This window comes from Rana temporaria, chromosome 10 (genome assembly GCF_905171775.1).
Source record: "Rana temporaria chromosome 10, aRanTem1.1, whole genome shotgun sequence".
NCBI lineage: Eukaryota > Metazoa > Chordata > Amphibia > Anura > Ranidae > Rana > Rana temporaria.
The window spans coordinates 122,299,149-122,312,335 of record NC_053498.1 but is presented as its reverse complement, the minus strand read 5'-3'; the positions used below and the strand labels follow the sequence as shown (position 1 = coordinate 122,312,335).

Sequence of the window (13,187 nt, the reverse complement as noted above, 5' to 3'; positions counted from 1 at the left end):
GCCCGCAGTCCCAACCCTACGCTGCTCTCCTGCTTCTGGATAGGCCCTCCGACAGCCTAGCACCCAGATGTCCCCGGGATAGACCTCAGGCTTACGGCCTAGCAGCCTGGGGCAGCATGATACACGTCCACCCAGACAGTCATCTAGGTTGCACAGATCCCCGGTCAACTGACTCCACCCAAATAAATAGGCTCTCCCAGCAGTCCAAGGGACCCAAGAAAATCCCTGCCCATTGGCTGAGACACCCAATTCATTCCTAATCTATCCTTGCTATTCCCTTGTCTTACCTGATGTCACCAGCTACAATGCAACTAGTGACAGAAGAGAGAAGTACAGCAGGTCCAGAATTAGTGGGAAATCAATTGATCTCCTAACAATTGGCCAAAGCAACTATCGCCTGGCAGCTAAATTTAATAGCAACCCTGCCTAAACATCAGGGTGCTACATGTGTGTCAACGCTTTTATGAACATAAGCACACTCATCAGGGGCACCTATGCATGGAAAACTTGATTGCGTTACATATGCTAAAGCGCGTCAGAGTGAAAGTAATTTTTCTGGACCCATTATATGTATAACGTTAAACTGATGGCCTGTAGGAGCTTTTAAAGCACCCCCAATGAAAAAATGTAGGGTAAATAAAACAAAAAGCAAGAATTATTTCCCACTCTACCACACTGTGTATATACGAGGTGTGTCTAAAAAGTTTGATGAATGGTATCAGAAAACAAACAAAATAGAAGATACAAAAATGTATATTTATTTGCCTAAAAAATTGCCATCCTTCACAACACAACATTCATAAAGCTTCTGAAAACTGTCAGCAAAGGCCTCTTTAGGAATCAATCGCAGAACCGCTGTTACATATTCTTGGATTGCCGCCACGTCTGCAAAATGTGCGCCTTTCGTGATGCTTTTCTGGCGGGGAAACAGAAAGAAGTTTGCAGGCGCCAGATCAGGGGAGCACAGTGGATGTCGCTTGGATTCTGAGTCAAACTGGTAGCACCAGGTCTCATTGACGATGGTCCACAGAAAGGATGGATCCTGGTCATCACACATGGTAAAGACAGGCCTGAAGCAAAAAAAAACAAGAGGGACAGGGTATACAGTGCAGAGGGGGTTAATGCCTTAGGTTATCATGGGGAGGTCACTCACTGGCATTGACTGGTTTGCCCAGGAAGGTGGGGCTGCTGGTGGGGAATGCAGAGAGGAAATCCGGAAGTGTAACAGCTCCCCTGGAGCAACGGACGATCAAGAATCCCCGCCCTGGATTGTTTGACTTGATCGTGTTTTATTTTGTTTTATTTTGTTAAGTTCAAAAGGTTGGCAGTTGGGGTTTTTGAAGGCATTATAATTCTTGGAACAGTTCATAGTGTGACCCATCTAAGGTATGGCGTCCTCTATTGGATCACAGTTAATGGTGGATTAATGGAAAGTGTTAACAAGCAGGTATCTGTGGTGAAGTGTGTTTGTCCCAGAGCCAGTGTTGTGTGGCTGGGGATCATTAAGTAATAACGCTATTGCACAATCTTAATTTGGTTCTTTGGTACCTCCGAAGACCTTTATGTTACGGGTTCTGGATTATGTTTATTGTTCCTGTTTTAAGGAAATTTCCTCCAGATTTGTGTCATTTGTTATTTCTTCAGAGTTACAGGTATGGGAAGTTTAAAGGGGTAATTACGTATTAAAGCAGAGTTCCACCCAAAAATTGATCTTCCGTTATTCGGCATCCCCCCCCTCTGATCATATTACCCTAGCAAACTGTAACCAGAAACAGAATTAACATAGCTAATTAACTAATCATTTAAACAACCTAGGTGACTCAGAGGTATGACCTTTCAGGACAGACTTGTCGTCTTTAAGCTCACAAGACACAACAGACACAACATATAAATATAAATATCATAAACACAGGATACCTTTAGGCTCTGTTCTGAAAGTCACATTATTTTTGCCGCAATTTTGTAGAGGTCTAAGGGTCACCCATGTAAAAAGCAGGAAATGCCTGTAATCTGCCAAAAAAGAAGCTCCTGTACTTTTTTGAGCTTCAAGTGTTTTGCTTCCGATGATAAAAACGCTCACATTTTTAGAGCTGAGGCTTACAGCAGAAAAAGACCCAAAACACCTAGGTGTGAACAGAGCCTAACATAATAGCAGGAGCTTCCAGAATTAGCAGACTGTCCGGCTCCAGAGGCCAAGGTGACTAGCTCTTTTAATTAACCTGTATAGTTCAGAATAAAACAAACCAGGACTAGTCTTTAAATATTTCCTGCGAGATATTGTGGATAAATATTACTGTTCGATTTTAAGTAATCCAAGCCACATAGAGCTGAAACAAGGGTTTCCCAACCTCTCCAAGGGATTCTGGGTTCCACCAGCCCCCCCGCCCAAAGTGACTCCCGTCACAATGTTAAAGACTATTAAAGATCCATTGTGTGCAGGTGACATCCATTCTGTAGGATGACAACACATGAGCAGAATTGGTGGATGAAGCAGAAAGTTGTCCAGGTCATCAGAACTAGTGTCCCTATTGGAAGATTTCCCCTCTATTCCTGTTCTGTGGGGAACTTGGTGATAACAGTTACCAGGAAAAATAGAAAAGGTGAACATAATTTTTTTTTCAATTTTTTATTTATTTATAGGACACAACAAAAAAACTACAAATGGGTATTCCGCAAAAAAAAAAAAAAACAGAGCATTAAACAAATAGCATTGATATTGAGCATGCCAGATTAAGAACACAACAAGGTAAATATAATTAATGGCGACATAGACAGCAAAAATATATATATATATATATATATATATATATATATATATATTTTTTACTTTTTTAGGTCTAATGAGCACAATAATGAAAAAAATTTTTGGGATGGAAACTCCACTTTAAGTGTGGTCCTAGGGAGTGCTTTCTATCTGTGTGTCGGGGGGGTCCTGCCGGGCACACGTTTCAGACCCAGAAGAGACAAACAAACGTTGTTTCGCACAGCCGGACCACCCTGCCGCAGGAAATGTGCGGTGATCCAGGAAGCATTTAAAATATGGCATTTTTTTTAGTTTCTGTTATAACATTTTGCAAATGAATCTTTCTTAATAAATTTCGGACAAAATTCATACTGCTACATTTCTCTGGTGAAAATAACCCAAATCCGTGTATATTATTTAGCCTGTAGGAAACTTATAGAGTCCGCTAACTATGGTATATATCTGAAAATTGATCAATCCTGATGTAATGATGGCCTATCTCATTTCTTGGGGTCCAAAAATGCCAGGACAGTACAAATATCCCCCAAATTGCCCCTTTTGGGAAAAAAAGACAGTCCAGGGTATATATATACATATTATTGTTAAGCCTCATACACACGACCGGTTTTCTCTCGTCGGGAAAACTGCCATGAGAGCTTTTGGCCGGGAAAACCGGTCGTGTGTATGCTCCATTGCAGTTTTCCCATCAGGAAAACTGCCGGGAAAAAAAAAAGAGAACCAGCTCTCTTTTTTCCCGCCGGGATTCCCGATGGTTTTTAACCCGGCAGTTTTCCTATGGGAAACACGGCGATGGAGCATACACATGGCCGGGATTCCTGACCAAAGCTCTCATGGCAGTTTTCCTGTCGGGAAACCCGGTCGTGTGTAGTGGGAAAAAGTTACCGAGCAGGTTCTTGGTTTTCCCCTCGGGTTTCCCGGCGGTAAACCCGCCAGGAAACCCGTACGTGTGTACGAGGCTTAAAAGGCATAGCAAGTTTTTTGAAGTTGTAATTTTTTGTCACAGTTTTTGAAAATTAAGAAATGTAATATTTTTTTTATTTCACAATTTGTTTTTTGTTTTTTACATACTGTCACCAGTGCAGTACAGCATCTTCATAGAACTGGTAGGACGCATTCACACATAGTGCATTGAACTACATTGATCTAAGATGATCAACACAGGCTTAACACAAAGACACAACAAATACCATTGCTTGTCTATATGCCCTGTTCACACTAAAGCTTTGTGTTGGTGTGCGATGGGGAAAAATGTAGACATGCTATATTTGTTTTGTGCAAATTGGAATGGTTACAATGCGTGTCAATGCACCTCAATGCGCCGCTGTTCTAAAGAAAGACTGAAAAGTTAGAAAAAGCAAGGGGAAATTAGCAAGCACTGCAATGCATTTAAACACAGCATACCAACAAACACACATTTGGTGCACAGAATACTGCATCCTGCATGGTGTCATTGAGCCCCAAGGAAAAAAGGATTTTGCAACAGTCTTCTTTTCCTGTCGCCTTATATGAACCCAGATAAAATAATAACTATCCATGAAGAATTGAAGGGATGAATAGCGGAGACAATGGTGGAGCAGGGCTGTATAAGGGGGGTTAACCAGTAACTTGCTATTGTCTTCTGCTATATGATGGGAGGGGTCTCCAGCTGGTCTGTTAGGAAATAGGAAACTGGGAGCAGTTAGTGAAGGGATTTTAGTATTGTCACCAGGAGTCCTCGGGATGTGAACTGCTTGAGAAGAGGACGTTAAAGGTTTACAGAGGACACTGTGCCAGGAACAGCCATGTCACCTTATTGGGGAGTTTTCCTGGTGATCATAGTGTGTGGCGCAGACACTGGACCATTGCAAGGTAAGCGTGGTGGTCAACCCAATACTTTTCACAAGAACTGAGGCATGAGGTGCTTTGCAATATCTGCCTACACCTCATCTCGAGCAGTCTTTCTTAAACTTTTTAACATGGAGGAACCTTTGAAATAACTTTCTGGTCTTAGGGAACCCATGCCAAAAATGACTAAATCTACAGCTCACACTACATTAGTGGGATGCCTACTGGGAAGAATGCTTCCTACTTTTGTGGTCATTGGGAAGAATTCCCAGTTTATAGATAGATAAAAAGAGTATCAGTTTTAGTGGTTACTCATCTGAGTGGGGAAAAAACTGCTCACGGAACCTCTAACTACCTCTGGAGGAACCTCAGGCCCCGTACACACGGTCAGACAAAACCGATGAGAATGGTCCGACGGACCGTTTTCATCGGTTCACCGCTGAAGTGGCCTGATGGTCTGATGTGTGTACACACTATCAGTTCAAAATCCGATCGGGTCAGAACGCGGTGACGTAAAACACACGACGTGCTGAAAAAACGAAGTTCAATGCTTCCAAGCATGCGTCGACTTGATTCTGAGCATGCGCAGGTTTTGAACCGATGCTTTTCTGTACTAACCATCGGTTTGGTCCGATGGGGCAGCGGTCCATCGGTTCGGTTTTGAAGCATGTTTTAAAATTTTGGACCGAAGGAAAACAGACCGATGGCCTATACACACGGTCGGTTTGGTCCGATAAAAATGAACTTCGGTTCATTCTCATCGGACCAAACCGACCGTGTGTACGGGGCCTTAGAGTTTCATGTAACCCTGTTTGAGAAAGGCTGGTCATGAGGGTCCTTAGGTGGGAGATTTGAGATGACTGAAGACATGTAACACAGTTGAGCTCTTTTTCATTTTTACTCAAGCCATTTTATTTATCTATCTTTAGAGCAAAAGAAAGAAGGACGCCTCGGGAAGGGGTTAACGTGTAGTAAAAGTGGATGTGGCTACAGTGAGCTAGATATTGGGCGTGGCTTAAAGCAGGGGTGTCCAAACTTTCTAAAGAGAGATCCGGTTTACTGTCCATCAGACTTGAGGGGGACCAGACAGTGGCCAGTTGGAGTAGAAAATGTCCCAGTGTCAGTGGAAGTAGACAATGTCTCAGGCCCCGTACACACGACCGAGTTTCTCGGCAGAATTCAGCCAGAAACTCGGTCGGAGCTGGATTCTGCCGAGAAACTCGGTCGTGTGTACACTTTTCAGCGAGGAAGCCAACGAGAAACTCGTCGGGCCGAAAAGAGAACATGTTCTCTATTTCCTCGTTGTTCAATGAGGAAAGTCGGCCCGCCGAGCTCCTTGGCGGCTTCCACACTGAACTCGACTAGGAACTCGATGTGTTTGGCACGTCGAGTTCCTTGGACGTGTGTACGGGGCCTCAGGCTTGGTGGTCAGTGGGAGTAAAAAAATTGTATTGCACCTGTGGTCATTAGGAGGAGGAATAGTACCCCATCGTTGGTGTCAGTGAGAGGAATAGTCTCCCCTCGTTGGTGTCATTGGGAGGAATAGTGCCCCATCAATCGTTTCAGTGGGAGGAATAGTGCCCCATTCTTGGTGTCATTGGGAGGAATAGTGCTCCATTGTTGGTGTCAGTGGGAGGAATAGTGCCCCGTTGTTGGTATGGGTGGAAGGAATAGTGCTCCATCATTGGTGTGAGTGGGATGAATAATGCCCCATAGTTGGTGTCAGTGGGAGAAATAGTACCCCATCATTTTTATTTATTTATTTCCTTTTTCTTGGGCAGAAATCTACCCAAAAGCACAACAAGCCAGACATTAGAAACAAACAGAACAAAACAAACACAAATAAAAAAACAAGAAGGAGGGGAAAAACAAACAACTACGTTTATCCATTTCTCCAACAGTCCATCTGGGGAACCGTCTCCCCAAACCAGAGCCGCATCATAAAATAACAAACTGATTGTAAGAAAAAACTATTCATAAAAAAGATCCCAGGGCCCACAAAATCAGTCCAGGGAGACCATGCAGCTATCTACTTCGTATAGCATTCATGTATATTTGCCGTCAGTTCCTCCATTCTCCTTACTTGATTCAGCTCACTTATCCACTCTTTAATTGTAGGAGCCACATCGGTATTCCAGTGTCTATTATGATTATTCTAGCTGCGGAGAGGAGAAAGCGAAGCAGTCTCTTTTTGGTTTCCCCCTAAGGCTGGATTCACACCTATGCATATTTAGTGCTTTTTGCATTTTGCAGATTAGCATTACAGTCCGTTTAACATGGTTTCCTATGGAACACGTTCTGTAGTGCAAGTCTGCAAAATGCACTGAAAATGTATCAGTGTGAATCCAGCCTTAGAGCCTGGATATGTAGACAATAAGGCTATTTCTGGAGATTTCTGATATTGTATGCCAGTGCCTTTCGGAAAAGTTTGATGATATTCTATGAAGGTTTACAGGGCATCTATACCACCTGGTTAATATTGTATAATTATTTTCTTGTATACATGTTGAAAAATTTGATTTAAAAGTTAGAAAAAAAAACTTTTTCCAATCTTCTGTGGTGATACTATGACCCAATTCCCTCTCCCAATCTCTGATGTAATATGGCCGATGAGGGATTGTATGAGATAACAATATATGATATATTTTTGAGATAGTGTGAGAACACTCTGGGAGACCATTACAAATGGAGTTAAATCTCTATGGAGTGGACCCTTATTCAATAGTTTTATATAAAAATGCTGAAGCTGAAAATAATGTAACCAACCACCCGGATAGTTACATTCTGCAGTTGCTAATTTATTAAATAATGGAAGTCCCTTGGTTGTAAGCGCTTGTTTCATTGGTGAGGGGGTCAAAGTAGTCCATCGTAGAAACCTGGTCGAAGATAGTCCTGGCAGAAACCCCAGGTTACCCATTATTGTAGTAAATGGGCCAGTGGTTGTAGAGATACCAAACTTTCTGATAGTGGAATCCCAAACTTTTAAAAATGATAATGTCAAAGGTGAAAGTGCTTGTCTAGAGGGGCGTGATTCAGGCATAATCCATGGAAAGGCGGTCAAAGGGAAAGGTGTTATTTGTTGCTCAATGGTTACCCACTGTTTAGTTTTGCCGTGGTAAAACCAATCCACTATTCTGGTCAATACAGATGCTATATGGTATAGTTCCATATGCGGTAACCCTGTCCCCCCCTCTGTTTTCCGCTTTAATAAGCTGTAGTAATGAAGCCTAGCTTGGAATTTGGCCATAGATACCTTAATAATATAGATTGTAGTGAACAGAAGAACGCCCTAGGGAGTGTTATAGGTTTCATAAAAATATAAAAAACAAGGTAAAATATCCATCTTATATATCGCCATTCTCCCTAACCAGGAGTGTTTCCCTCTAGCCCTTAGTTGAAGTTGATTTTTATCACAGAGTTCAGCATAGGCAGATACTTTGGTTCATGTATCTTTTCTTCTGTAGATGTGATATTAACATCCAAGTATTGAAGAGAATGAAGTTCCCACTGAAATGGGAAATTCGTTTCCAGTGTTTCTTTCTCAGTTAATGGTAATGTAATATTGAGGCACCTGGATATTGGAACATTTACTTGCTGTAAAGTCTAGTTCGCGCAAAATGCTTCGAAAAGCAATTCTTGGGTTAGATATATATATATATATATATATATATATATGTAGATCATCCGCAAAAATGCTTAATTTATAAGAGCTGTTGCCAACCTGAACTCCGTGAATAGGGGGGATTAGGCCGTAAAGAAATAGCCAGATCCATTGCCAAGATGTATAGGTATGGCGATAACGGGACAATATTCCGTTAACCTTTATCCTCCCTGAAGGAGCGGAATATAAAGCCATTATTTTTTATAAAATTCCATCGGGAGACCTACTTGTTTCAGAGATACTACCATGGACCTCCAATCCAAACGATCGAAGGCCTTCTCCGCATCTGATGAGAGGAGGCAAAGTGGTATCTTGGTTTTCTGGGCATATTGTATCAAGAAACTTGTCTTTAAAGATATTGTCCCGGACTTCTCTATTTGGAACAAACCCCATCTGATCTAAACCTATTAAGAAAGGAATCACGATTTGTAGGCGCATAGCTAAATTCTTTGCAAAAATATTCATGTCCACATTTATCAAAAAAATGGGCCTGTGACTAGAACATTGACTAGGATCTTTTTCTGTTTAAGGTTGATTTGTGCCTCCTGTGTTTGCTTGGTAAATGGGCAGTCCGAGTTAATTTCATTATAAAGGCCACAAAGAACAGGACTAAGAGCGTCACAATACTCCATATAGAAAGCCCCCCCAGAACCCATCTGGTCCCAGGCTTTTACCTTGTTTTAAAGATTTCATTGCCTGATTAATTTCTTCTAGCGAAAAAGGGGTTGAAAGGCTTTTCGCCTCTTCCTCTGTTATATATGGTAAAGCTGTATGATTAGTATAATCAAAAAGTTGAAAGTAATTAAAACTGTCTGAGTTAGCTATATTTGTGTCCCTTAAGTTATAGAGTGAGGAATAAGAGTCATGGAAAGTATAAGCTATTTGTTCCGAAGCATGCATGAGGCCTCGCTGTGGACAGTGAATCTTTAAAATTGCACCCAGATTGTTTTTTTTAGAAATAGAGCGTGCTAGAGCTTTAGTGCCTGATTATTGGTGTCAGTGGGAGGAATAGTGCCCCATCATTGGTGTCAGTGGGAGAAATAGTGTCCCATTGTTGAAGTGGGTGAAAGGAATAGTGCCCCATCATTAGTGTCAGTTTGAGGAATAGTGTCCCATTGTTGATGTGGGTGGGAGGAATAGTGCCCCATAATTGGTGCCAGTGAAAGGAATCGTGCCCAATCATTGGTGTCAGTGAAAAGAATAGAGCCCTATCACTGGTGTCAGTTGAAAGAATAGAGGTTCTTCATTGGTGTAAGTGGAAAGAATGACCCCCATCATTAGAATCTGTGGTAGGACTAGTGCTGTGTATCAATATGAGGAACAGTGCTCCAAGGGCTGCATTTGGGCAAGCAAAGGGCAGCATTCGGCCCACAGGCCACAGTTTGGAGACCACTGGTTTAAAGGGTCCAAATAACAAGAGACATCAGCACTGGAAATAAGTACTGTGAGGCAGGAGGTCACTGCGCCTGATGAATTGTTATGTACCTGGCATAGGAGCCTGATAAGACAAAGATGGCCTCTCTTAGAGCCCTTTCACACTGGTGCGTTTTTGCGGCGTTTTTGCCACGTTTTCGCGCTAAAAATATCGCTATTAAAAAGCTCCAAAAACGCCCCTCTCCATTGAAAATGCTGTAAAAACGCGGTAAAGTGGCGGTAAAAACGCTGTAGAAACGCGGTAAAATAGCAGTGTTTTACCGCTATTTTAACACTCCGCTATAGGCGTTTCCAGGGTGAAAGGGCTCTTACACCACCAGTCCAGGGTCCCTGATAGAGTGGACAGGCATCACAAGGTCAGGTTCAAAGCCAGGGTCAATATTAGACTAGTAGATCTAGAGCAAGAGGAGCAGAAGGAAGCGTTGTGGAGCAAGCTAAGGTCAGTACAGACAGAAGGCAAGAGCAGGTCAGGACCAGCTGTGTCGATATTAGGAAGCCAATCAGAAAATACTAGACACAGATTAACAGTTACTGCTGAAGGAAAAGTGGCCATGTGTAGCTATCCAATGTAAATAGACTGTATGGCACTAATGCCGCGTACACACAACCGTTTTTAATGGTCTAGAAAAAATGATTTTTTTTTTCCAACAAGATTATTGTTAAGCCGGCCTTGCCTACACACGATCGTGGGAAAAAAAATGCTCTAGCAAAGCGCGGTGACGTACAACACGTACGATGGCACTATAAAGGGGAAGTTCCATTCGGATGGCGCCACCCTTGGGGCTGCTTTTGCTGATTTTGTGTTAGTAAAACTTTGGTGAGAGACGATTTGCGCTTTTTAGTCTGTTACATGATGAATGTGCTATCTCCATTACGAATGCTAGTTTTACCAGAACGAGCGTTCCCGTCTCATAACTTGCTTCTGAGCATGCACGTTTTTTTCACGTCGTTAAAGCCCACACACGACCATTTTTTACGACGTTAAAAACGACAACGTTAAATACGACGCAAAAATTTAGAGCATGTTCTAAATTTTTACTGCCCATTTTTAACGTAGCGAAAAATGCTCTGGAGCCCGCACACAATCGTTTTTAATGACATTAAAAAAAAAAAACATTTTTTACATCGCGAAAAAAACGGCTGTGTGTACGCGGCATTAGAAGAGAAAAGTGTGCTTGCGCACACCGCCGCCTATATTTGTATGTACACTTTCGCACATAAGCCAAAATGCGCTTGCACACAGATGCTCAACAGAAATGCCATTTCTCATACTGGTGTGACCTTCTTGACACAGTGCCCTTAATAAATCAACCCCAATATACTGCATCTTCTTTATTGGGAGTTGAGCCATAAAGCAAAAGGTCTTTGTAAAAAGAATATAATGGAAGCTGCAACTTTTCTGTATCAAGATGACTCCTAATTCCAGGCAGCAAATCTGAAGCTCATCTAATAAACAAAAACAACCCAATACACCCCTGAAGATAGTAGTGCCCAAAGAAGCACAGGTTGCCAGACTGGTTCTGAAGAGTAGGACCGATGGATGCCAGATGTATACTGGATGCAGCAGGATACACAGCTGGGCAGGAGTCTCTATTAGAACCTCAGTAGTACTTGGCAGTAGGGCACACAGGAGACGGTAGTGAAAGCCAGGCAAGGGGTCAAACACGGGGGATCCGTCCGGAGCAGAGGCAGGTAGCAAAACAGGAACTAGCCGAGGCCATACACAGGAAGGCAAGCCAGGAATAAATAGCAAAGTCTGTAATGCAAGCCGGGGTCATATAGTGGAGACAGCAGCAGAATCAGTAGAACACAGGAAGGTTGACGACAATCCAGCAATTTGTGAGAGGAGCTGCTGTCATTATATATGCATACCTCCCAACAAGCACGGATTCTGCGGGATTATCCCGCACTGACTGCATATTCCCGCAGTCCCGCAAAAGGGTTAAATTTCCCGCACTGAGAGGATCCGAGTCCCCCCCCCCCCGCTCAGTACTGTAGGAGGAAGCGGGCGGAGCTGAATGGGCAGTACTGCTGGAGGAGGCGGGTGGAGCTGAATGGCAGCCTATAGGAGGAGGCGGGCGGAGCTGAATGGCAGCTGTACTATAGGAGGAGGCGGGCGGAGCTGAACGGCAGCCGTGCTATTGGAGGAGGTGGGTGTAGCAGAATGGACAGCACTGCTGGAGGAGGAACCATAGCGGCGCGTCGATGACTGCTGAAGAGACATTCTGTGCTAAGGTGAGAGACATCCACTTCGTCGTACCCCCCCCGCTCAACAACTTCGACCCCCCCCGCTCAACAACTTCGACCCCCCCCCGCTCAACAACTGTCCCGCAGTGGACTTTTTAAATGTTGGGAGGTATGTATATGCCAGTGGATACTGGCAATTAGCGTGCTTTGCATGTGCCAATGCACCGTCGCCCAAGGAGATTCGCCATAGTGCGGCGTATTAGCAAGACCGTATGGGGTTGATTTACTAAAGGCAAATCCACTTTGCACTACAAGTGCACTGCAAGTGCACTTGGAAGTGCAGTCGCTTTAGATCTGAGGGGAAGATCCTAAATGAGGGGAAGCTCTGATGATTTTATCATCCAATCATGTGCAAGCAAAAATTCTGTTTTTTATTTTCGTTGCATGTCCCCCTCAGATCTACAGTGACTGCACTTCCAAGTGCACTTGTAGAGCAAAGTGGATTTGCCTTTAGTAAAAAAAAAAAAAACATGTGCCCAAAGTCACATGACAAGTCACCCAAGTGTCAATGAACCTTAAACCCAGGGTCTAGGAGTACCAAGTCTGTGTCCTGCACTGTACGATTAACGGATCATTTCTATCCTTTGTTGCATCCCAGTGTGGCTTATCTCATGCAGCCACTTCCTGTCCATATACACTCCAGCAATGGGTGTATGTGTATGGCATTTCTCACAATAGGTTTTCTGATGGTGACAACAGTGGATCATTCATGTATGCTTGTAGGCTCCATTGGCAGCCCATTGGACAGAGTGACAACCCAAGAGCAGAATTGAGAGACAGGGGGCAGAGCGTTGTCACCCTATAACAGGAAGTTCCTGAACAATTACCTGTGTGGCAGAATAAATATTTGTTATCACAATCAAAGTCGCAGAATTAAATATGTGGAAGTTGCTTTGAAATCGAATTAACATTAAAGCCGAGATTTAATGATTGGGTATACATGTTGTTGAATGCATAAAACCACTTTGCTTTAACATGTTATGTGAATAGGGCTTTAATAAAATGAATTGTTGAATTTGGAATCAGAAGATACTTTGAAAGGTTGACAACAAAGAAGCACAACAGGGAGACAGGGACATGACGTTGTCATCCTATAACAGGAAGTGGATCTTTATGGCAGGATGACCAGAAATTATTTTATATGAAAGATGAAGATTCAAAATGGTGAAAATGACTTTTTGAAATGGCATTAACATATTAAAGTGTCTATGAGATTCTAGTGATTGGGTTTACATATGCTTTATTTATTCAGTGACA

The 13,187-nt window shown here is 42.9% G+C and overlaps 1 protein-coding gene across 2 annotated transcripts in view; it reads left to right on the top strand.

Moving 5' to 3' along the window:
* The window catches only part of ROBO4 (roundabout guidance receptor 4), a 124,538-nt gene that overhangs the window by 17,218 nt on the left and 94,133 nt on the right, over nucleotides 1-13,187 (top strand). Inside the window, exon 1 of one of the 2 annotated variants that reach the window (XM_040326164.1) lies at nucleotides 4,440-4,612. The exons of the other annotated variant lie outside the window; for it this stretch is intronic. Within the exon in view, the coding sequence (XP_040182098.1) occupies nucleotides 4,546-4,612 (67 nt within the window). The 5' untranslated portion in view covers nucleotides 4,440-4,545. Of the gene's footprint in view, nucleotides 1-4,439; nucleotides 4,613-13,187 lie in introns of those variants that run through there. 2 annotated transcript variants of the gene reach the window in all.